This window comes from Stegodyphus dumicola, chromosome 12 (genome assembly GCF_044657685.1).
Source record: "Stegodyphus dumicola isolate Sdum_Otavi_A_Nest chromosome 12, ASM4465768v1".
NCBI lineage: Eukaryota > Metazoa > Arthropoda > Arachnida > Araneae > Eresidae > Stegodyphus > Stegodyphus dumicola.
The window spans coordinates 62,131,175-62,158,254 of record NC_140779.1 but is presented as its reverse complement, the minus strand read 5'-3'; the positions used below and the strand labels follow the sequence as shown (position 1 = coordinate 62,158,254).

At 30.2% G+C, this 27,080-nt stretch overlaps 1 protein-coding gene across 1 annotated transcript in view; it reads left to right on the top strand.

Annotated features, from left to right (window-relative positions):
• The first annotated feature begins 544 nt into the window (after positions 1–544).
• Positions 545–27,080, top strand: part of LOC118191712 (transcription factor AP-2-epsilon-like) — a 357,763-nt gene continuing 331,227 nt past the window's right edge. Inside the window, exon 1 of the mRNA XM_085827757.1 lies at positions 545–779. Coding sequence (XP_085683883.1) covers positions 744–779 — 36 coding nt within the window. The 5' untranslated portion in view covers positions 545–743. The remainder of the gene's footprint in view (positions 780–27,080) is intronic.

Below are 27,080 nucleotides of genomic sequence, written 5' to 3'. Positions count from 1 at the left end.
AGGTTATTTTTTCAAACTACTATTTTAATTTAAATTTATTTTTTGTGATTGAATAAAGTACTATTTGTACGGTTGAGTAACACTTTTAATTTCTTTATCCGGCACCTTAATCATATTAATCAATTTCTTGCCGGCTTTAATCATGATTTACGAAATAGTTCGTTTCCTGTGATAAAGCAATGTGCTCTTCTTTCTCCCTCTGCCGAGAGCATCAGTTCGCGTGGTTTGGGCGTATACCCACTTAAAAGCGTACTCAGTCATCTTCCTTTTGTCCTCTTGGATGAGCCCTACGGCTACGCCCCTCCGATTCCTCTCACCCAATCAGCACTCATCCTCCGCTTCGCCCTTTCACGCTTCCTGACAATAGACGATGAACAAAAAATAAATAAATAAAATGAATCGGAAACACGAGTCGAAACCGGGTACAGAAGCGAGTAAAAAGGGAAATCCTCAAGAAAAGTGTTACATCGGAGAATCACGGAGATCAGATGGAGAAGCAGGGGCGCGCCCGAAGCCCCGCCCCTGGTAGGCGGTGCGCATGTGCCCCTGCGGCGGCGACCCTCCCCCTTCAGCACCTACCCTGCGGCCGCGGGGACTGAGCCGGTCTCCACCCCGTCACTTCCTGGCCACTCGACGCCAAATTGCCCATCACCGACTTTTGTCTCCCGGCACCCGACGGCTACGATTTTCCCGCCCCCCCGCCGGTCGGCTCCGGCAAAGAACGGTCAACACGCCGCGGGACAATGTCCTTCCTGGCCCTGGACTCTTGCTCCTGGCAGGTAAGCAGTGTGCCTCTTCCTCTTTAAACCGCTCTCATGGCGCTCACTTTTCCTTCCTTCCTTTCCCAATCCCTATTCAAATTGGAGTATTTATCTAATCCGCACTCTTCTCCTCCCGCCGCACTCCCCTCCCCGGGTATTAAGTTTCCTTTCGCCACAACAACGGGGCCCCGAGGCCACCTCTCCTCTAAGTAGCCGCCCGGGGCCCTCGCATTTGTAAATTCAACTTGCGGTCGGTCTTCGACGATGTTTGTACACACATACACACGCAATCGAGCCAGACGTGGGATTCGAAGACACTGTCCTCAGAGTGTCCGTCTTGCCATCATGCCCCTGAAGGTGGAAAATGTCTTTTATTTACCTTCTTTACTCGTGGCCCCGGTGACGAAATAAAAACTTTTTTGGGGGAAGAGTAAAAATGAGCCCGGCTCGCGGCCACATTCGGCTGCGGCTGTCTCTCTCTCTCCTTCCGACTCTTCTCTTTTCCACCACCCGCACTCTCTCTCTCTAAAACAACAGCCCGCGGGCAAGGAAATAAATGTTGTATTTACAGCCGCCGCCGCTGCTCTAACTTAATCATATTTTCTCAGCGTAGAGGCCCTGGCATCGCTTCCGTTCGAGAGGAAGAGAGAAACGTTTTCCAAAAGCTTCTCCAGAGCGTTGATTTCGAAAGCTTCGTTCTGGTCAGCTGGACCGCTGGCCGAAGAAGAACGACTTGCGCAAGCAGTCTTCATTTAGATCCTCTCTCCTACAGTTCTCTCCTGACCTCATTTGATGGCTTGACCCAATAACAACCACTACAGGAAGAGAAATTTCTAATAGTGTGCCAACCAACTTCTTTGCAGCTAAATCCTAGTCTAATTACATATATCCTTGTTTGTTTATCAACTTTATTATGTACATAGAAAGTATTGGATTGTGATCTATCTGTTTTACATGTTTTTGTAATTGTATGTACTACAAAGTGTTTTCAAGCTACTTCATCCTTCTGTTCTGTGAAAGGTAAGTTTTTATGTTTTGTGAGGATGCTTCCATAATATTGCTATAAAATAACTTTTATATATTCTATTAATAACAAAACTATTAACAAATGTGTCCTTCTTTTCAATGAATAGTTTGATATTTTTATATAATTCTTAAATGATTTGAATTTTACAGTGTAAAACCAAAATAGAAATTTTCAAACCGTATAATAACAGAATACAGAAACTTAACTTATTTAGTCCGCCTTATAGTTTTTAAGAGGTTAAAATATATTTTAATGCATTGATTACATGCTGTATAAACCGAGATGTTTATATCGGTATTTAAAAGTGGAAATTTTTTAAATGCGTACCGATTTTAATGCTACTCTGTTTTCTTTCTTGGTATTTTTAAAATTTCGCTAAAGCTACCCAAATTTTATTTTAAGATCCCATTGAAATATGTGAAAAAAAGGTGTTAATAATTTTTCAAAATCTAAAATGAATAACTGTGAGCGGCTATCTTTAATATTTGAATAACTGTGAGATATTCATTACGTAGAACGCTCAAAAAACTGTGAAAACTTTGCTGGTTAAAATATGTTTATTTTTCTGTTAAAAGTTTGGATAATTATGTTAGAGTAGGATAATACCTGTACAAAGACAATATTCTTATGCAGAACATTATATAGATGCAGAGCTTTAATAAACATTTTACAAAAAATTAAATCTAATTGCTGCCGTATTTTAAATATAATAATGAGTAATCACATGTAAGAGACATAATATTTTGTTACTAAAACATAAAATTTCGAATGCATGTGATTCTTTTCTTTTTGAAGGCAGGAGAATAAAATGAAATTGAAGTAACTTAAAAAGGAAAAATGCCCTTTACAAATTTAGAACATTTTGTTTTTAATATAAATGAAATATTTACGATGGAGTTATTATATTAGCAGAAGCAGACATTTCAGTAAAATGTACAATAGGATTAGTAGCTTTAACAGGGATTTAAAATAGGTAAAATATGAAACTTATTTCGTCTGTAATTTGCAAATAACTACTTGTGGTTTTAGGTAAAATTTAAATGTTTAATTTCACATGTATAAATAAATAATGCAGGAAAAAATTCATGCAACGTAAATTAAACCAGAAACATATATGTTAATCAATTCCTAAATAATTACATATTTATATTACATGGCTAATAAACGTGCATGCCTTCGAATATTTTAAGGCTTTTAAAGGCAGAATAAAACACAAAATTCTTTAAAATCTTTCTTTTAAAATTCCTTACTTTTCCTTTCCTTTATAAAAAGAATAAAGCAAATGTCTCTCTCTTACAAAAGAAAGTTATGTTAAGAATATATTAAAAAGTTGTAAACAGTGTTAATATTTAGTTTTTTTAGCTTATTAAAATATTCAGCTAAAATTTTCAGCTTATTGGTCATTCTTACATTAACCAAATTTATTTTAATTAAAAAAGCACACTAAAATAATGTTAAGTTCTTCTAATTATTTATAATGTAGTTAGTGAAAACTTTTGATAGCTGCTTAATTTATTAATGCTAAAAAAGTAAAAATTATAGCAAATGTTGTGCTTTTAATTTTGAGATATTCAACCATATTTGCATTTCAATCTATACACAGCGTTTTAAAATCTTAAATGTTAGCTTTAGTGTTTTTTACCATCTCCCCCCCAAAAAGAACTTGAATAAATATAACTGTATTGCATGTAACAAACAAATATATTTTATTCAGTCTTACGAGAAATGGATTTTTCATTTGCATTTATTGCATCATGGTGTAAAATAATCAGAATTTTTATTTTGATTTATAGTAATATAACTATGAGATTAAGAATGCAAGAAATAAAATGTCAAACGATAATTTAAGTGGTTAAAGCATACTTAACACATGCATGTGCTCTTAGTAATTTTATATGTGTATTGCATCTGTGTTTCTTCAAACATCTAAAATTTTCTTTAAATCCTCTACGCAAAACATGTTACATATTTTATGTTTAAAAAAACTATATAAATTATAAGAAAACTCATGCATATAAAATAAATAAGAATGCATAATTTATAAATCAGCGTCCTGGTTTTTATCTGGTAGGGTAAATTGTTTCGCCTTTAAAGAAAATTCAGTGTTGATTTATGTTTTGGCATAAGATTTTATTTTAATGTAGTAATACATGTTCATAATATTTGAATCATAGATCAACTATATAAAATTTACAAAATTGCCTCCAGTTCAGAGAAATTTTCAGTTTCATTGCATTTAAGGAAGAATGATAAACGAATGGGTTAAAGCATATGGCATTTTTAGCTGTATTAAGCATTAATATTTATAGTATTATAGAAAAAAGAGTTCAAAACCGTTTAGGTTATACTTGTAACATAATAACCTGCTTTGAAAACACTATAATCTGGGGAATAAAGAAATAATTTTCTTTCGTGAACCGAAGCAAAAAACTGCTTTGAATATTTTGAATTATTTTTTTATACATTATATTATTCCACGAGGGGTTCCGCGATTCCTTAACAGCAGGATGAAAATGATTCAGGTCATGAAAATTGAATTATGGATTCCACTTTCAGGATTCTTGGGGAATTTTAACTCTTCGTTCGACACTGATGCACGTTAAAGGTACAAATAGTCTAATTTGCATGCATGTCAGAAATTCCAAAACGTGCGAAAACTCATTTTAATGCTGATTTTCCCTCAAGATGATAAATTAATTTGCCGATACCTGTATGACCTTATGGTAATCAAAAAACAATTTCATTTCCGTTATTAAATAATTTAGAAGCAAATAAAGGAATGTAAATTTATTTTTATTTTCCTACTAGCATTAAAAAGATGAATGATTCTGATTACTATAATAGTTATATTTAATTTACGAGACTTAATTAGCGACGTTATTTATGCCCGAAGAATAGTATTATGATTCCTAAATAAACGTATAATTTTTGTATTAATCTTTCTCTGAATATGACAATCGAGTTCTTAAATATATAAAACATATCTTGAAATTTAAAATTTCGTAGAATTTCTTACCCCAAAACATAATTTTATCAATTTAATATTTTGAAAATTGAACATGAAAGAACACAATGGATTATTCTTTCATTAAATAACGTTTAAATGCAATGAGAAAAAATAATCCGACTTTTTTTTGGCAGAATTGCAACAAAATATAAATTAAATGTATCATATATGAATATCGTTATAGAATTCCAACCTTGATAGCCAATGAAATATATAGTCAGCAGTAAAATTAATTGACATCATGAAAGTATCATTGCTGTTATAAGAAATATTTTATTCAGTATCGTTTTGAATCATATGTTAAATATTTAACATTTATAGGAAAATGAAGTACACAAAGATTTAATAAAAAACGCAACATGGAATCCTTCGCTTTGAGGTTTTTGCAATATTATCATAGTAAAACTTTAATAAATATTTTCCTACTTTGTTTGGGCTTTACACTAATCATGTTTATTTTTTTGTATGAAAAGCTTATTATTTCTGTCTAATTACTGTTCGATGTTATTATTATGTTATACATTGCTGATATTTGCTAGTTACATAAAATCTAATAACTGAGTTGCTTAATCAATTTAATAGAATTTACAAGAATATGAACAGTTTACGTATTATTAAAAGGTACAGTTTATTTAATTCAAATCAATTCTATGAATTATAATTTATAACAAGAAAACGGACGTTCTTGTTTCCAGAAGTGTTTATAAAATATATAGTTTCTGTTACACTTTTCTGAATTCCTTTCACTGCAAAGAAATAATAACTTGTAGAAATTTTATAAGAGTCTATATTTTGCGAAGAAACATTTGGCTTTGGCTATTCATTTTTGAGCATATATTTTGATTGCTTCAAAATTTAACTTATCTTTCTTTTCAACATTTAGAAAACTCAAGATATGATTCATCTAAAAAAGTAGAGCACTTCTGATATTCAGCCACCTTTCAGTATGAAAATAAATTTCATATTCCCCTTTCGAAAAACATTCGACATTTTCGTTATTACGGCATTTATGCTTCCTAAATAGATATAGCTATACAGTATTATTGTAGATCATCCCTACTAAAAAGGCCTATCGTTTTCCGGTTGCGTTTCAGTATAGAGAACTTATTTAATAAAGTGCATATCATTGTAAGTATTAGGGAAGTGTTAAATGTTTTCTAAGAAAGAAATGTGATAATTTAAAAGATCATTTCTTATTTTAATCAAGCACTATCAATGAAAAAGATACAAATCTACACAAAAAGCGGTTAATTCTTTCTTCATTAGTAAAGAAATTCTTTGCTTATGATGCTTTAAAAAGACAGAAAACTAAGTAGTTAAAAGAAAATGCTTCTCGTAGGTATTTATTTTTTAAATTTATTTATTGAAAGTTCTGATTTTCAAGTCTAGGTTCATTATTTATATTTGTATTTGCTAACAGCAAATACATATAAGTAGATAGTTTTTTATCACAGAATATTGAGCTCTATCGAAATATAATTTCATGTAGAAGTTTGTAATATATTCAAATAAACTTCGTCACTACTTACATTATGCTAAATTTATTTTCTAAAGTTTACGAGTTGAGGAATATTTATATTAACATTAAAATGTAAGCCTAATATATTAATGGTTATTTACACAGTATTTCAGCTATAACGTTTCTCGTATATCCGATTTTTAATAAGCGTTTAGGCCGCTGAAAGAAGTGATACAATGTTTTTTATTTTGAGAATATCGGAACGTTGAATTATGAATTATTTTTTTCAATAAATAATGAGAAACTGTTTATAAAATTTTATTATTAAGTAATATAGATTCTTCTAAAGTTACATACTTATTCCAATTATGCCTTTTTATTTGGAAAATTTTCGCATATTTACATAGCCATTAATACAGGGCAAAACAAGTTAGAGTACAAGTGACATTTTTGTGTAGAATGTAACCATTTAATCATTACAAGAGAACAGATTTTTTTTTAAATAATATTTGCTTTATCTCAAACGAAACTGAGTGTATAGAAGTTTAAATTAACAGAAATGTAAAAGTATGCTTGTTTCAAGAGTTGATATAAATAAATTTTTTTTTGGTGGCAAAGATTGGTTTTGAAATATAACTGCATAGATTTTAACAAAGATAATAAAGAGGATTATTTAATTTAAAATAAGTATGTTTTATTACTCCAAAATACTTATAAAAGTTTTAAATTAAACACGTAATTCAAAGATTTGTTTAAATTGAAGCTTTTTATTAAGGATCTTTCTCTACATATTTAAATGTTGTAAATTTGAAACAAACTATGAATCAGAACTAGTTATTGAAAAAGATAAAGTTTATCACTTCAACAACATTCAGTTTTTATTCTGAAAATTGTCAAACTGTGATACCTTTTCTCATAATTTGATATTTCACTCACTCAAGAAAACTCTATGAAGAAAATAAATAAGTCCTAAAAATCGAATTAAAGAGCATTTCTTAGGAAAATGCAAATGAGCCTTCCTTCATGGTTTAATTTTTGAGCGAAAAATTTAGACTTAATTAAAAAAACTCAAAATGTATTACAGAAATGTTTTTAATTAAATTAAATTAAAAAATATATATTGGATTCATATTCTCGGATTTTTTTGAGTTGAATATAATATAGTGTATAAATGTGTGTTATTCTGGATCAGTTGTAGAAATATTTATGTCATTGCTATTAAAATTGAAAGACTTTACAGCATCTGCCAACCTATAAACTCTCAGTATTATTGGTATTAAAGGAAAGTGGGTTTCAAAATGCTTGCCAGTTCCTTTTCCTTTTTCATGAAACATGTTTTTAAAACTGGATGAAATTTGGCTAGTGGTAATTTTAGGATGAGGTAAAGATATCTCAGATAAAACTGCCCATTTTTAGCATTAGATTTTGCTTAATTGTAGAATTCTCTCTCGAATCAATTTAAGAGATGAATTTGAAATAATTTATTATTTACTTACATGAAATACTAAATGATGTCATGTTCAAGTAACGATAGTCTTTAATTTTAATTACTTAATTTTGTATTAACTTTATCTAAAATTTTATCGTAAACATAAATTTATGTTTTCATTAATTTAATAGCCCATGGGCATTTTCACAAGTTAGGAATATCAGTAACTAATACTGATGCAACTGGTATATTTTGTAAACGGTATGAAGTATTCTGTATTATCACTTGAACAATTTTGCATGCAGTGTTAAAAGATAGCTTTGAAATCTGATAAATTAACTTGAAAAAATTATTCAACGAATTCGTTTTTTATTTATTTTATCATACTATTCTTTTGCCGAATACCAAATCTGAGATGCATGGTAATATGATTTACCTCTTATGAATTTCTAGAGTACAAAATTCAAATTTAAATAAATTTAATATTGAAATTTGTTTTAATTCTAAGATATACAGCTATATATATATTTATTTTGTTAACAGTCCGATCTTTGAATCCTAGTCTTTAAATGCATGAAGCCTTTATGAAGTTACAAAAGTTTTATAATTAAATAACACGCAAAAAAATTCCTTTGTTAATTAATGCAAATTCTGAATATCCAGTCGTCGACCGAATATTAACGATAATGTACGAGATTTAGAATTTGAATGCCGTAAGTTTGCTTTTTTGAATGCATTGATTTCAGGATAAGTTTCCAGAAAAATCACTTTCTATGTTAAAGCGATCTTTCTTTAATTCGAAGTGCATATGAAGAATTGTATTTTATAAATATTACCTTTGTTTTAATGGATATTGTAATTTATCGGAATATTTAATAATAAGGAAATTTGCTTAGTTCTATCGTTTTCAGAGCAGTCAGCTTTGAAAAATTAAATAACACCTTTTTTACGATTCATGTACATTTCAAGAAGTATATATACAAGCGCAACTTTAACTATTGTGTTCGTGTTATCGATAAATCCCATCTGCGCTTTCCGATCAGGTAACGGAGTTTCATTTTCTCAAATGGCATTTGAAATATTCATTAACTTGCATTATTTATGACATTCGCTTGTTACTACGACTAGAATATTTTCCTTTTTTCAGTCATCTGAAGTGAATAAATGAAATATGAAATTGGATGTATGAAACGTTTTCCATTTTCAAATATATCTGAATTTTATAAAAGAAAATGTAGGGCTAAATATTTGAAGCCATTGTTCCTTAATTTTTCGTTTGGCCCTTAAAATTAATTGTTTTAATTTTACGGCCCCCAAAAAATTCTATTTAAAGTTTTATTTATTTGTCGTCTGTGTTTCATCCTATTTTGCTTTGGTTTTGGTCTACTTATTTGTTAGGAAGTTTCTTATTAAATATTCTGTAGCAGAAGAAATTGCCTAAAACAATATATCATTAAATCAATTTGTTCCCAGTAGCCAAACACAATGTACTCTTAATTCTTAATACCCTGATCTCGGCTCTTAACTTTGCGAACCGACCGGCTAGATGGTTATGTTTGTAATTTTTTTCTGCTCGTAACGTATATACTATTAGTTTTCCCTGCAAATTCCTCCACAAAAGAATCCTTTCCCTAAGGCAGTATCCCTCGCGTGGCTTTCCGTACCCAGGTAATAAAACAGGAATTAAAAGTAATACTGTTTTCTGAATAAAAACAACGAGCTGAATTGTCTTTCACATAAATATGGTTTGCCTCTTATATTGATAGGTTACATTTAAAGACATTAAAAAGAGAGATTTGAGAGAACAATGAGTGTGCTTGAACGTGCTTTACAGTGAAATATTTCAGTGGGGAAAAAAAACAGATTTATAATGAATTTCTTTTTAAATTAAATCCAAAAATCAAATTCTTGAAAATCTTAGAATAAAAACAGAAATGATGAAGAGGGAAGACCAGATGATCTAAAAAAAATGAGTTTTCTCTCAAATTTGGAAAAAAAAAAAAAAAAAAAAAAAAAAAGTGTTTAAACAGCAATACGTTACAGAGTTTAAACTGTCTTTTCTAATAGAATTTATATCCAAAAATTTAAAAGAGGAAAAGTTTAAAAAAGGGCGGACACATTACTCTTATTACTTATATTGACTTTAAAGGCAATCAAAAATAAATTAATCCAGAAAATATATGAATATGTAGGGGGGAGGAATATAAAATAAAATTTTAAATTAAATATTGTCTTATCTTATCAAAGTTTAATTTAATACGTAAAACATTTGCTAAGAATTCTAGTTTAAAAAAGAAAAAAGAAAAATTCTTTAGAATTTCCGATGCAGAGTCTCGAGCGCTGGAGATAAAAATGTTTTTTTCCCGTACCATGTTGTTCGCTTTGAAATTTTTGAGTTTCTTAATTAAAACTCATAAATGCTTTACAAAATATGAAGTAGGTAATAAAACAAATTCCAAACTAGTGCTTCCAGACGCCTATATTCGGTTAAGGATTATGTTATTCAAAATTTGATGGTTCTAAGTACCATTGTTTTATCACAATGCGAGAAACATACATACATTTATGCAGATTCTTCATTATTTAATGTCTTTAAATATAATACAGGGCGATACTATTTGGTGGCAACAATTTGAAAAGTGATTCGCCGTTCATATTAAGTCGACGCAAAATGCCAAAATGAAATTAATAGCCCTTCTGGTCTAACGCCTTTTGGGCTAATAATGATATAATATTCATTCTTGCATCTTCACGCATATAAGGAGATTCAGAAGATAATTTTGATATAGCTTCGCTTTAAAGAATTTTGACTTGCATCAGATTTTAAATATTTTAAAGATAACTAAAATTAAATTAATATATATATAGAAAAGTTGAATATGCACATGCAAAAAGAGAGTTAAGGGAAAACTGAAAGCATTGAGTTAATAACTAATAGTTATAAACTAAAACTGTAAATCTGAAAATAATAACTGCTACAAGTAAAGATAAAATTAAATTATTTATAATATCTCCTTTTCTTCCATAATATTTTTTGGCGTTGCTATAATATTTGTATGCATAAAGTAAATTTGCATCCTCTTTTCCTATCCAGCAAGTGCATATATATTTGTTCATTTTTTTTCATAAGTCCCTTTTTGTTTTAGTGGTTTAAAATGAAATGTAGTATGTTATTCCTTTTTTCAAACAACTAGACTTGAGATAACGTGGACAAAATTTTATGTTAATTTAGCACTGCATAGGCAATGTAAATAGGAAAATTTAAGAAATTTATTTGTAGAAGTGTTCATAAATTTCGTCTCGTAAGTTTCGTTTGTCACATCACATACGGATATCTGATACGCGCACTATTTTTAAGGAAATCTATACGCATTTTAATATACACTATAATAGTCCTGTCTCCATCTTGGGAAGGGGGGAAGAGGGAAAATGAATCAGATTCAAAATTGCTAGCTGATACATATAAATACTGTGCTCCATGAAAAATAAAATTTCAAAACATTTCAATATCCTCATAGTTATTGTAATTAAAAATTATTTAAATAAAATTAAAAAAAATATGTAAATGAATACAAAAAGGCAAGTTTTTCATTCTCTTTTGACGCAAAGAAGTTTTGAAACTAAAACCCAAAATCGAAACGATGATTTGCTTGAAAATCAGTAATGTCACACGCAACCGTTAATCGTCTGCGCGCGGCCAGACGAATGCTGCTAGCAAAACAAACAGCCCTCCAGCGAGCGTCGTCGTCCAGCGATGCTCACCCGCTCGGCCAGCGGCATAGGGTGGCGGTCTGGCCGCCGGCGGCCACCGACAGCTGCACCGGCTTTCAAATGGTAAACGCTGTGGTATTAGCACCCGCGGCCATTGTGATACGCACACGCGCAAAAAAAAAAAAAAAAAAAAAAAAAAAGTTAACTGTAACAGGGTGAATCTTTTCTCCCTCTTCCCTTCCGAGGGCTTGTTTGGATTTGTTTTTCTCTTAAAACTATTTTTACAAATTTCGTTTAAGTTAGCCATTTCTGACCAAAGCTGCAGTGTTGTTTAGCTGAAGCCTAAATGCATGTTGGACTTAAAGAACTCACTTCTTTTTAGAACATTTTGTAAACATAGATTTACATTTTATAAATACAATACATTTAACTATATATCTCCCTCTGTGGGTGCACACACACCCATATATGTATAGATGTATACATATATATGTATACAAATATTTGTATAGATGACCATATATGTATAGATGTATACATATATATGTATAGAAATATTAATGTATGTATACATTCGCATATACGTACTTTACCTAATATAATGAAAATGAAACAAAAACAAAATCAAAATAATAATACGTATGTGTGTTTTACTTTTTATTAGTACGTTTTCACATTTTTTTAAATTGGCAAATTGACGGAAGCTCTTTTTGTTAAATGTTGTTAATTTTTTTTTTAGCTTAAATAAAGCGAATTAAAATCTTACATATATGTTGTATAACTTTATACATACATATATATATATTCCCCAGAATAGGCCTTAATGATGTTTTAAAAAATAAAAATCAATGTATATATATATATATGTTTGTATGTAAAATACAAAAAAATACGATGGCTTTGCTCTACGCGAACTTTATACATACATATATATATATTCCCCAGAATAGGCCTTAATGATGTTTTAAAAAATAAAAATCAATGTATATATATATATATGTTTGTATGTAAAATACAAAAAAATACGATGGCTTTGCTCTACGCGAACTTTATACATACATATATATATATTCCCCAGAATAGGCCTTAATGATGTTTTAAAAAATAAAAATCAATGTATATATATATATATGTTTGTATGTAAAATACAAAAAAATACGATGGCTTTGCTCTACGCGAACTTTATACATACATATATATATATTCCCCAGAATAGGCCTTAATGATGTTTTAAAAAATAAAAATCAATGTATATATATATATATGTTTGTATGTAAAATACAAAAAAATACGATGGCTTTGCTCTACGCGAACTTTATACATACATATATATATATTCCCCAGAATAGGCCTTAATGATGTTTTAAAAAATAAAAATCAATGTATATATATATATATGTTTGTATGTAAAATACAAAAAAATACGATGGCTTTGCTCTACGCGAACTTTATACATACATATATATATATTCCCCAGAATAGGCCTTAATGATGTTTTAAAAAATAAAAATCAATGTATATATATATATATGTTTGTATGTAAAATACAAAAAAATACGATGGCTTTGCTCTACGCGAACTTTATACATACATATATATATATTCCCCAGAATAGGCCTTAATGATGTTTTAAAAAATAAAAATCAATGTATATATATATATATGTTTGTATGTAAAATACAAAAAAATACGATGGCTTTGCTCTACGCGAACTTTATACATACATATATATATATTCCCCAGAATAGGCCTTAATGATGTTTTAAAAAATAAAAATCAATGTATATATATATATATGTTTGTATGTAAAATACAAAAAAATACGATGGCTTTGCTCTACGCGAACTTTATACATACATATATATATATTCCCCAGAATAGGCCTTAATGATGTTTTAAAAAATAAAAATCAATGTATATATATATATATGTTTGTATGTAAAATACAAAAAAATACGATGGCTTTGCTCTACGCGAACTTTATACATACATATATATATATTCCCCAGAATAGGCCTTAATGATGTTTTAAAAAATAAAAATCAATGTATATATATATATATGTTTGTATGTAAAATACAAAAAAATACGATGGCTTTGCTCTACGCGAACTTTATACATACATATATATATATTCCCCAGAATAGGCCTTAATGATGTTTTAAAAAATAAAAATCAATGTATATATATATATATGTTTGTATGTAAAATACAAAAAAATACGATGGCTTTGCTCTACGCGAACAGGCAACCTCTAATTAACTTTCCGCAATTTCAGGATCTTCCCCCTAGACCAGTACTTTCGAGAACATTCTGGCGTGTTATTTAGCTACTAGTATAAATACAGAGTTCGCGCCATTTTTCGTCAGACTGCTTCCTACTATCGCTGCTACAAGACTTTCCGATTTGCTCTGTCCATTACTGTTCCCTTTGTTAAAATAGTTATGACGTCAAAATCCTAAATTTAACCTTATTTTAATTTAAACCATTATTAGATATTAATTTGGAGAATTTCATCTAAAGTAAAAATGATTTGCCATTTGAATTGAATAAATATGTGGAATCAAAACACTTAACTTCTTCTTTGTCGTCGTTGGATACCGCCTTACACTCAGCCACAATAATACCAGAACTCTGATGGCAAGCTTCGTCATTTCTGTGCCTGACTACCACAATATTACATGTCAGCATGGAACGGTATTGTTTCATCAAGCGGATAAAATCTTGTCCATTTAGAATAAAGATCAGATTGACATAAAATTGTTGAGAATTGTTTAGGCATAAAATCTTCTTTCATACTCCATGATATAAAAGGGTATTTCTTACCAAATTAATAAAAATTAAGATTTTAAAATTACATTTTACAAACAGCGTATTATTTTATACATTTAGGTGATAAATAAAATACTTTTATAATCATATAAAATAAATAATTTACAATATAGACTGAGTTTTTTAGTGTAAGATATCATCTATATCAAAAGTATAATCTAATGCTAACGATAAAATTTTGCATTAATATATATTAACAATGTGTCGAGTGCAAGAGTTTATATATATTTCTTTTAATTTTTTAAATATTAGTATACTTTTCAATAATTTATTATTTTTCAGTTTATAGTCATCCAGTTTATGGGAAAAAACAGAAACAAAGGTTAGATTTTTAATTGAAATTCTTTTTAACTGCTTTTTGCGACAAACTGACCACTTGTCCAGGGCATATGCTCGTGCACCCCGGGGCCGACGGTCAAGAAAGCAGATATAGGGGCACTACAGGCCTTGGCTCACTAGGGCTGTTAAGCCACTGAGTTTAGTTTAGGTTTTAGAGCTTTAAGTTTAATTTAAGGCTGAAGATTTATTTTACCATTTGAAAAGAGTAAGTATTCTTCTATTTAACAAAAAATGGGCGTGGGATATTTTTGTGATTGTTTCAGTTTTTATCATTTTAAAAATTAAAAACATTTTTATGACAGAATTCTCTTTGTTTTGTTAGAATGTAACAGAAACCTTTTGTACTGCAAGCGGATGTTTCCAGTATTTTATTATAGTTTAATATTATTTTACAATGAACACTACCTATTTTACTGCGTTTTTTAGTCAGGTAATTTGCCATTTTTTAATTATTACTTCTTCATGCAGTGGTATCTCCCATAACTTTTAGGTTCTCAAATTACTTGGATTATTGATTTCTGAATGTGCAGTTCTTTGAATGTCCCTGTATTCAGATCTATAGCTTTATCCTTATTATGCAGTTGTTCCTGTATCATTATCTGAGTAATATTTTTTCTTATACTTTCATGCTAAAAGCAGGTCACCTTCGATTTTCGAAGCATTATTTCTTTTTTTCTAATTATAGTTTTAGAAAATTAAGGAGCAATACCTGCTATAAAAATACTTCTTTGCCATTTTTTTAACAAATATATATATTTTTTTTATTTTTATTGTTGGAAAATTAAAAAAAAAAATTAAGTGTTGATTCCTTACAATCAAACTAAAATTATTTAGATTATTAGTTCTTAGTGTATTATTTTTGAATTCTAATTATTATTTCTGTATTTAGAAATGCATAAATTAAAATAAATTATGAAATCTAATTTTTATAAACCCCAATTTCTACAGTTATATTTATAATTGTATTGACTAAGTTTATTTTTACTTATTCTAAAGTTTATATTCATTCTAAAAATAAAACACGTGCATAAATGGTTTGATTTCTAAGGGACAAAAATTGGCTGACGTATATAATTTTTAAATTCAGATCATGTTCGACTATCGTACGCAAGTTGTAGAGCAGAATGTTTGAATTTTTATGTGACTAAAAATGAAATATCAGTTTAGAAAAACATTTCTGATATTGATAGGTTAACATGTAACGAACATTGTTATAAACTGTTTCAAAAAAAAATCTTCAATATAATTTTTTTTTTAACTTTCTCATAGAATCTTATGTTTTTTAGAAAAGAAGCTGACTTAAGTATTGGTAAGCAGTTAAGTCGTAATATCATTTGCAGAAATTAAAAATGAAATTATTTTTAGTTAAATTAATTTTTATATGATTGTTAGATTATGATTCTACAGTAATAAAACTTGAACGATAATATTAATTACACACTTTTAGTATTTGAAGACGTATCTGTATTAAAGGTAAAATTGCTAAATAAGGCTATCTGAAAAAATGATGTCTTGCGTGATCATCATTGGTATGATCTTCGAATTAGTCGAACAATTCGAAGATAATTAGTATGATCTTCGAATTGTGATTTTAATTATTTTTTTCAGTATTTACAGTTTAATATTTTACTTGAAAAATAAGAAAGGAAATCTTCACCTACAAGTAAAGGATAAGAGGTTTATACGTTTTTAGATTTAGTTCCCTGTTTTAAACCAACATTTTAGAGAACGCGAACTAGTTGTAAGAAATTAAAAATTAGAGAACGTTAAGAGAGATATAAAAGATAAGATAAAAGATAAATATGAAAGATAAGAGATATAAAATTAGAGAACCTATCCCAAATTTTAAAAAGTAACTCATGAGCTACTCTGCAAAAATGAATGTTTCTGGGAAAAGAAATTTTAACTTTAAGATAAACCTCAAGCAAGAAACTGCATTAAGTATTTTGAGCAAATACATATTAACACACGTTCACAGTATGTAAGAAATTTTGTGTCTCGAAACCAATTTGGCCAAGGCTAGAAAAATGATATAACCAAAATATTCTTAGACTTATAAAATTATTATTACTATAATTAAAAATTTCTACTAAAAGGAATTATATCATTTATACTAAAACGAATACATAAACTATATGAAGATAAGAAAACATTTTGTAGTCTGTTTGATTTCCTTTATTTTACTTTTAATATCTATATTTTTTCATGTCTTACATCCATACATAAACCTTATTGTCTATATTAGACTACTTTTGTATTTAATATGAGCCTAAATTTTAAATGTTAGTTTTTTAGTATCAGAAAATTACATTTACATAAAATTTGGCTGACGAATATAATTTTTAAATTCAGATCATGTTCGACGATCGTACGCAAGTTGTAGAGCAGAATGTTTGCATTTTTATGTGACTAAAAATGAAATATCAGTTAGTGACGAACGTGATAAAAAAACCAACTTAATTTTATAAAATTCATTTCATATAAAAACAGTTTTTTGACAATAGTTTTATCTCAGAATCATCAAATCACACTAGTTCGAAAACTAAAAATGTTAAATTACCAACGATTAATTTTGTAATCATTCGAATAGTTAGATGACATTTTTTCACTAAATAAATTAGTAGATGATTATATTAATTATATAAATTAGTAGTGTATATAAATAAGTAGCTTATAGGTAAACGAAGATCTATGTGTAAAGTTCGGCACCTTTCTAAAATTTGTAGGACAAAAATTTACATGCTTCTGTGCAGTCAGAAAATTAAAAATGAATAATTTATTAGTGGTATAGTTTTAAAATGTAGAAATTAATTTATTCCTTTACAGAACGCATAGTTTTGTTTTATTATTACTAAATATTATAGAAATTTTGCTATGAACACCATGTTGCGATAATAACAGTAACTACTTATTATATAAGTTTACTCTTGTTTATTGTGTCAGAAATGTTACATAAGTTCCAGAGTTAAGCCTAATTAACTATTCAGTTACACCTATTTAACTTTGCTCTGTTGGGAAGATTTTCGGAGGTTCGAATCTCGCCAACGGGCGGATTGCATGGGCGTTTCCGTGCTTTTCCCTGTGTGTAACGTATAGCCAGTTTTCCTTAGAAAGTCCTCTGTGGAGGCATTCTTCCTTTAGGCTTTGCCAAAACCGAATAAACCAGAACTAAACCAAACCTGAAGATTATCACCTTTGCCAACAAAAAAAAAAAAAAAAAAAAAAAAGTCTAACTGAATTTCAGTAATACAGACAACAAATAAAAATTAAATAAAAGTTTGTTAAAACTACGACGTGTAGTACAAAATTAATTAATAATTGCTAGAGTCAGCTGTTTACCAGGTTTCAGGAACTCAAATATTTAAAGCAGTAAAGCACGCCGACTCAATTCCCTTTATCAACTGCATTCTTACAACTGCGATTCTAACCCTAACCTATAACAATAAAAAAATAAAAATAAAAATCCTCACTCATCAATCAAATGACATGCTGTTCTCAGGAGTCATACATGATAATTGCTACAATATCCTTTATATATCATAAATTCACTTGCTATCCCGTTTACATTCTAGTAAAGGCTGACGGAAACAAGAGACGGTATAGAAAAGAGTTAATAGATAAAAAATTGGTTAAGATAAACCTTATAAAGCAACATATGAAAACGGCAAATTAAATATCTATTAAATAGAAGGGAGGCATTAGTTCTAAGCAAGATATGAATTTTTAATATAGTAAGAGGAAATTATGAAATTTCTAGAAAGACTGCAGAATTTCTTCGTAGACTTTTGAAAGAATTAAAAATACAAACCAGGAAGTTTTTTTGGGCAGCTTTTAATATTTTAAGATGCAAATAAATTCTTTCTGTCTTGAGAGGCAAATATGAAGCTTACTAAGTATCAAATGTAACGATTTTATTTATGTGAGGAAAACTTAACAGTGCAATCATTTTTACAATTTATTTAATGAACATGAATGTCGTTAAGTTTGAAGATTAAAATTTAGTCTTTCAAAACGAGTTCGTTTGCCTGTGAAATGGAATATTAATGTAAACCTTAGTTTACATTTAAAGAAACGCAGGTTTAAACCAGGAAATTTTTCTAGCTATTTCACATTTTGATGCGATCATCAATAATATTTCTATTCTGATTACAAGTATCATAGAAAGGTCACTTTTCAAACTTTTATTAGTCCAAAAGGGCTTTGTCCCTGAAGGACTATTGTTTTCGTTTTGCGATTTTGCGTTGAATCACTATAAATGTCCGTTTCCATTTTCAAACTGTTGCCACCAAATGTTAGAGTCTTGCATTATATTTGAAGAAATTAAATAATGAAATATCTGCATAAATATATGTCTATTTCTCGCATTGTGATAAAACAACGGTACATAGAGCCATCGAACTTTGAATTATGTAATCCTCCTACGAATATGGGCATGTGGAAGTCCAAATTTGAAATTTGGAATTTGTTTTATTATCGATTTCATATTTTGTAAAACTTTAACGAATTTTTGAGTAGCAAACTCAACGATTTAAAAGCGAGCAATGGCAACACTCTATGGCGGGGGAAAAAACCTTTTTATCTCCAGTGGGCGTGGAACTGTGTATCGGAAATTCTAAAGATCTGCTCATTTTAAAATTATTTTGCGACATTGCTGCTGAACTGAATTTTATGATTTAAGTGCAAAGAACTTGATATTTAGTAAATAAAGGTAACACACAAAACGTTAAAAAACGCCCCTTTGCACGTAATTTAAAATCTTAAACTTTTCAGGATTTTTTTAATTATTATTTTGTGTTTAATCGGTTACTATAGAAAACGTAGGAGCTAGCTGTCTAAAAAGGGGATTATTCTCATGGCGAATTTCTGAAGGTAAACTATCTCGTGTTCATGTGACATATGTTGAAAAACCATGAAAATACTCAAGCAGCCAACTCCTTCTCCTGTATTCGATACTGTGCGGAACTGCAAGTGTTCAACAGTTTTAACCACTCGTTAACTGGTGGATTAGTGTTTTACTACATTGTTTAATGAAGATAAAATATATAGACAGCTTTTATTAAAATATATAGACAGCTAAACAGTATTACATGATAATGAAACATTTCTAAAGCTTAATTATTAAACTGAATTAAATCTTAATTTTTTTCCTAAGGCAATCTTGTTATATTGAACATTATAAGTAAAAGTATACGCATTCATGTGAAGTATTTTCATGCTTTCTAGAATTAAACGAAAATGGAAAATGTTCTTGGAAACATGAGTTTGTTATGAAGTATATTAAATTATTTAATTTGCAAAATTTCAGAGAGCTAATTTCGTGCAGACTAGGCATTGATGTAACAGCATAATATATGTGTATGAAAATAAAAGGAAAAGAAAAAAGAAATAACGAGGCAATATTCGAGCAAATGTTTAAACCAGAAGTTATGGAATGTGAAGTTTAGCATCGCTCATCATATTAATCATAAAATCAAAAGTGATAGTATAGGATTAAGAAATGATGTTTTTATAATAAGACATTTTAACACACGCTTTTGAGCTGATGCTACAAAATTAAATTGATCTTATTTTAAGATATTCCTTCCGTTAAGAACTGGAAAGAGTAACAGAAATATATGATAAAAACAGGAATTCCTTTTTCTTTTTTTCTTTCTGCTGCATTAAAATTCGCTTTCCAAATCGGCGTATCTGTTGCCGATATGGAAGCCATTTTTTACTCTCTTTACACGCTTTAGTGGTAGAAGCAGAGCTGTTTTTATTTTTACTAAGAAAGAAATCGAATGAGAAATCTTTATGGATTTTACGCTTCGCGTACGAAGAGAGTTATTCAATTTTAGCCACTAAAATCGATGAAACAGTTATATGTGCCTCTTTTAAAATATATGCCTCCTTTAAAATATATGCTGAGTAATATCTATTTCTCGTAAGTAAATGTGTTTAAATGTTGTTATTAAATAGGTTTAATACGTGAATTAATAAATTTTTACGTCATTTACATAAATGACTATCAGATAAATTTCAAACTTTTATCTATTAAAAGTTTTCTTTCTCCTAGAAGTTTCATAAACTATAAAAAAATTTGTTTCGCTGTCTCGATGAAATTTTCTTTCTGGATCTAAACCTTACTAGTTTGAGAGCAACAGTCTTTCAAGTGAGCTCCAAATATTAAAATTATTGATTTGATTCTTAATTTGCTTTAATTCTTTTAGGATATTTCCTATGCCCTGCAAGAGTTTCATTTCCCTGTTGAGCTATCTAAAGCAAGCAACAGATTTATAAAAAACTACTCTAGATAAGATTCAGAAGATATTTTACATTACGGCATGAAAGAATAACCTCGTCGTTACTTGTACATACGTAATATGAAAAGGTTCATGTTTCACATTTTGCTGCTCTAACTGATACTGAACTTTCCAGCCAAGATAAGATCAGAATCTCGCCCATACGAATGGGTTGGCAGTATGGCTGTATTCTTTTCTTATCTGCAACAATTATACTAGCCAGCTTCCTTAGAGAGTTCTCCATGAAAACTTCCCTTCTCGTAGATAAAAAAATCCTCGAGTGCTTTGGCATAATTATAACAAACAAACAAAAGAGCATGAGTAGATGAATGTCCGCCTAAGCATCAATGATGCTGTAGAGACATTAGGCTACTTCGAAGCAGGAGACATGAAAAATGAGCAATGATTTTGCCGAGACTCGAACTTCGGACCTATCGAATACGCACCGAGTGTGCTGACCATTACACCACGAAGGCAAGAGAAATACCTTGCAATGCTATTTTAGTCACATATAGACTCGGAATAGGAAAAAAATCTAAATCTTTTACCTTTTAACGGACTGCATTTACCTGTTGAGTTGTTGAAGCCCTTGACACCAGCTTTTTATCATTTCTGACAAAGATGAAATTTAGGTTGAGATAAATTTGGGATTAGGTGAAATTTAGGGTTCCTTAATGAAGTTGTCTGAGCGTGACATCATGCCATCTGAGTGTGATATCCTCGTTTCTCTCTCTCTCTCTCTCTATATATATACATACATAATTTCAATTATGTCAGTTAAAGGTGCTGAAAAAAAGAAAACCTCAAACTATTCAGATTATATAGTGCTATATATATATATATATTATATGGTGCTTATAGATTATATAGTAAGATTATATATTACTGTAATTATTAAGATGCATGTTGTTTTTTATAAATCGCTCAGTTTGTAAAGCAACTAAGAGAAATAAAAGATCTTTACTGTAATTTCTTTTAGTGTGGTAACAATCTCAGAAATGCCTATTTATTATATTTCATGAACGTTAAATTTTAAGACTGACGATTCTTTCAACGTCATCGCTTATATTTTTTAAAGGTAATATAACATAATGTACAGTGAAATGTATTTTAGAACCTGATAATTTGACCTTGTAATTATTTCCCTTTACTTGCGAATTTAAGAAAAAAATTATTGGAATACATTAGAGATTTTATGAAGCTTACTGTCAGATGTTTCTGTGAATGCGTAGATACTCTGTGAATGTTTGCTACCCACTCGTGTATTAAGATACAGCGAATAATAAAAAATGGTAAAATATTTTGTATATTTGTTTTAAGATAGTATAAGGTATTTCTCATGCCTTCTTAGCTTGCCTTCGTGGTGTAATGGCCAGTACACTCGGCGCGTGTCGAGAGGTCCATGGTTCGAGTCCCGGCAAGGGCATTGCTCATTTTTCACCTCTCCTGCTTCGAAATAACTTAATAGCTCTAAAGTGGCGCCTGAACTAAAAAAAACATGGTGTTGGATGATGGTTCTCCACCACCAGGATTTGGTGACTGAGTCCCCTAATTCCTAGTTACCCTTTGAAAGGGGGTGTATATAAGGTATTTCTCCCGCCTTCTTAGCATGCCTTCGTAATGTAATAGCCAGCACACTCGACGCGTATTCGAGAGGTCCGTGGTTCAAATCCCAGTGAGGGAATTGCTCATTTTTCATCTATCCTGCTTTCCAAAAATGCCTAATGTCTCTACAGCAGGACTTCTAAGTTGGCCTTGAAGAAATATGTGTTGTTACACCGTGATATGGGCAAATCATGGCGTATATTGTCCATCATTTTATTCTTTCAGCATACCATTAAACTTCAGTGCTTTTCTTCGTGAATCAGATTAAAACATAAGAAGCGCATAAATAGTAGGAATGGGTACAAATTTCATTATTAATAAATATCATATTTCTGCTTTCTTTTAAAATAAAACATAACGAAAATAGCAATCAACACACTATTCATGTTAAAAATGTTTCACATATTCTTTATAAATGTAGCGTGGCTCTTTTTTTGAAATTAGTGCCATGAGAAGACGAAATTGTCCAAATTATTAAGTTTTAAACTATTTATATGACACATTTTAATATACAGGGATATTGAAAAATAGTTCGTTTTCATCTCTTTGCGATACAGTTTGCAGGTAGATGTATATATATGTGTGTGTGTGTGTGTGTATTTTATAATTTCATGAAATAAAATTAAAAAAAATATTAAAAAAATGTCCCTCAAATCTTTCTAAGTTTGTGGTTTGTTTGTGAAACATGTATATCTCCAGATTACTGGTACAAATACCACAACTAATATTGAGCTTTTATTTATTTAAAAATATAACTCAAAATACAGGATACAGGAAGCTATTAGATATATACAGCTGCCTCATAAGTCTATCACATAGGTATTCTGATCACAAATTTCTAGCTCCTGTATAAGTGGATGCTTGAAAGTGTGCTGGGTGATGAGCCCGAAGCCCCAAAATACTGATACCACCTCATTTTTCCTTACAGCAGCTTTGGTTTGTACTGAACAGAAAGCCGATATCGCTTTATCTTTACGAATGATACTCTTTTGAAGTCATTGTGTATACCCAGAAGACTTAATATTCAGTATGAGGGAATCCGTCACAGCCCATGTGATCCGTATAGTTGTTACGATACAGACTGACAGATTTTTGGGCCACGATCGAATTCTGTAGAAGGAAATGATGGGTATTAATGCGTGTGTCTTTGCAGCACGGGTGAGATACTTAAAATATTGTCGAACCGAAAGTATTTTCGAGTGGTTAGTGTTACAGCAATAGGAGTAGGAAATCCTTAGATCTGTCTCCTAAATTCTCCACCAAAGGTAGACGAAGAGGGCCTAAATCATATTGGCACTTACAAAGGTACCCCGAGTCTTGCCAACGGCAAAAGCTACTCTTACGCTCTTGTCCATGATAAATTCTTGGATCTGATCTAGACTATGATCAGATTAGAAAAATTAAACACAATAGTTACATAATTCGTTATGCTTGTTATTAAATTGTTCATGCTGTTATTGAATGTTTTTTGGAGCTGCAGCCTTAAGTGAATTTGTGTATAAATAATCAAGTTCAATAGTTTCTATTAAATTCTCTAAGATGTGTTCATAAGTCTTGCGATTATTGAAACGCTCCTTAAATAACGCTGTGTTTTTCAGTTGCCTGAACTAAAAGTCAGACAAGAATGAGATAAAATACATGCATCAGCTAACTATAAAAGTAAATAATAATTTTATTTTGATTTTATCTTTAGTGAAAGTTTTGAAGAATGCAATTGTGTTTTAAAAGTAACGTTTTCAAAGTTGTAATAGGAGTAACAAAAGGCCATATTCGGCATATTTTGTTTTCTGATTCAATAAAGGCAAGTGCGAGGAATATTAATGCAGTATATGGGGAGCGGTATATATATATTATAAAACTTAAGTACCACATCAGTGGACAGTACCATATCAAAGATGGTTCCAGACATTTCAAACCAGAAACTACAGTCTACAAGACCAGCTCATCCTGGATGATCTGTAGAGCTCGATAAGAATATTCTTCAAACCTTGGTTTACCAAATCCCTTCGTACTGTTGAGGAACTAGCAGGGGATGGAAGAGAGTATATTTTAGATTAAAAAAGAACTTCATTTATATTAATTTTTAAAAATAAAAGAAATATAAAAAATTATGCATAATAATAAATGCATTATTTAAGGGATAATTCAGTAACTACATATGATCATTATACTTATGAACTTTTCCTCAGAGAACAAAGAGATTTCGAAACTATACAATCTGCAATCTATGCAGACAAGCCTCTTCTTAAGATTTATAGACATTCTGTTATTAAAACAGATACCCTTGTGGATATAATTTATTTTTCTAGTTGAGGTTTACAACAAACTCGCTATTTTTCAGATTTGAAGGAGGATAACTTCAAAAGAAAGGACGGACTACTTTATCCATTTTTTCAAAAAACGTGGTAACAAATAAAAGTATTAGCTTGCTAGTATTTTATTGAGGTTACATATAAATAGCACATGTACTTTTTCATTCCGAATGCACTGCAGAGGCCCATACAAGGCGAAAACACTTTCCCAAACACACAGCTTAGCGGAAATCTCATTCCTTTTCCTCTATTTCCCCCTACGGTCTTGTTCCCGTTGTCGAATGATACAAATCCATCCGGTGAAGAGCATCTAAGGGAACAATCATTACAGTAATGGACATCCCTTCCTTTCCAGTCGTTGACGGGAAGCAGATAAAACCTATTTTATGTCTGTCTGTACCCATCCCTCCTTCTGCAGTGGCATACCGCGAGAAGAATACAATAAGAGGCACGTGGCAACAGGCGTTCGAACAAAGCGCGCGGTTTTTGCCTGTAAAATAGCAGCGTGTTTTGTGGCTGAGAACTTGGTTCTCATTTAGAAGAGACAGATTAATGTTTCCAAATGCTATTTACGTTTCCTTTTTTAAGCTCATTCTTATTATTTGCTTTCGCTTCTCTTTCGGTTTTGTTTCTCTCTCCCACGTAGATTAAATGTACGTATGAGGAAACATCCATTCAATCTAGGCTCTGGATTTCAGAATTTTATTTTTTGCTTTAAAAAAATAATTTAATTCGTAATAATTTTCTTCTTCACAATTCAGATGCAGTATACTGTTAAGTTACAATTTAGTTTTTATATTAAATCTTCATGTTCTTTTATGAATCAATGATTATGCGTATCTGTTAAAACTTTACTACCCATTATTATTAAAGAAATAATAATTACAATTTTGTTTACAAACGATTATTCTTTCATTTTAATAGAAGTTGGGCATTTTCTTTTAGCACATTTTTAAACGGGTATATTTAAGAGGGTATTTTCTAGTTTCTCGCTGTCGTATTTTCTAGTTTCAATTAAATCTTGAAAAGAATTTTTTACCTATCTTTCTGTTTTTACCTTAAAATGGATTGTTTACTCAAACTATTTTCCTGAAGCAGTGCACACACAAGAATGCAATGCAACTAAAATAAATATGTGGACAATATTTTACAATATTTACAAAATATTTAAAATAATACAAAGGACATTACTATTTCTAGTATATAAAGGATTAAATGGAGGCTTAAGGAGCTATTACAAATTAAAATTAGAATTTTATCTTATCTGTCCTATATCTTACAAACACATATGATACACATAATCTTACACATATGTGTAAGATTAATCTGTAAGATAAAATTATGTCTTTAATTTGCAATAGCCTCTTAAGACTCCTTTTAAATTTGTTTATTGCCTCTTTCTGTCCTAAAAGTAGTGGTATAATTATAAATAAATCTTTCTGAACTTGCGTCATTTATTTTATTACTGCCTGATGTATGATTCTTATATAAGGTTAATGACACATGCGCTTACATAGAAGATAAGGTTCTTTTAGCTAACAGTATTGTCGGATTTTTCTAACAAAAACCTTAATTAACCAATAAAAATAAAGCGGAAGTATAATTAGCTACATATTCTTTTTTAGTTCCTCTGTCCTGCTAGCATAACATGCTCTTCTTCGCATCTTTTTCGCATCTTTGTTTCAAATATATTACAAAAGCATAAAACTGTCCGTAAGTTATTGAAGAACGAACGTGCATTTGGTGCCGTTTGAGGTGTAAATTTTGTATTCAAGAATGTTTTGTCAAGAATAAAGAAATGTTCAACTGGTCAAGAACGTCGCATAAGCTCTTCCATTAAAAACCTGGCACCAAGCCTGGAAACACGTGACTGACGGTGTAGAGTCATTAGGAGTTTTGATGCAGGAGATGTAGAAAATGTGCAATATCCTTGACGGAACTCGAACCTGTACCTCTCAAATACGCATTGAAAGGGCTACCGTTATACTACGAACACATGCTGGAAGGAGTTAGAAAATACCTTATAACAGGATCATAAATTCGGCATGGATCAAATTATGGCCATATATACTGCAGGTAGAAACTTTGGACTCTTTGACACTCAGGACGTTTTTTTACCATATTTTTAATGATATTGCGTCTCTAGGCAAAATTATGAACTAGAAAGTGAACAGTAAAGACCTATAGAAGTTACTAGAGGACTATAAAAATAAGCTTAACAGGAAAGAATTGCAAGAACTTCAGAAGCAGCAACAAAAGGTGATTGTGGAAGAAACGGCTTAAAAAATATAGGAAGAAAGAAAATGATACGAGTTTT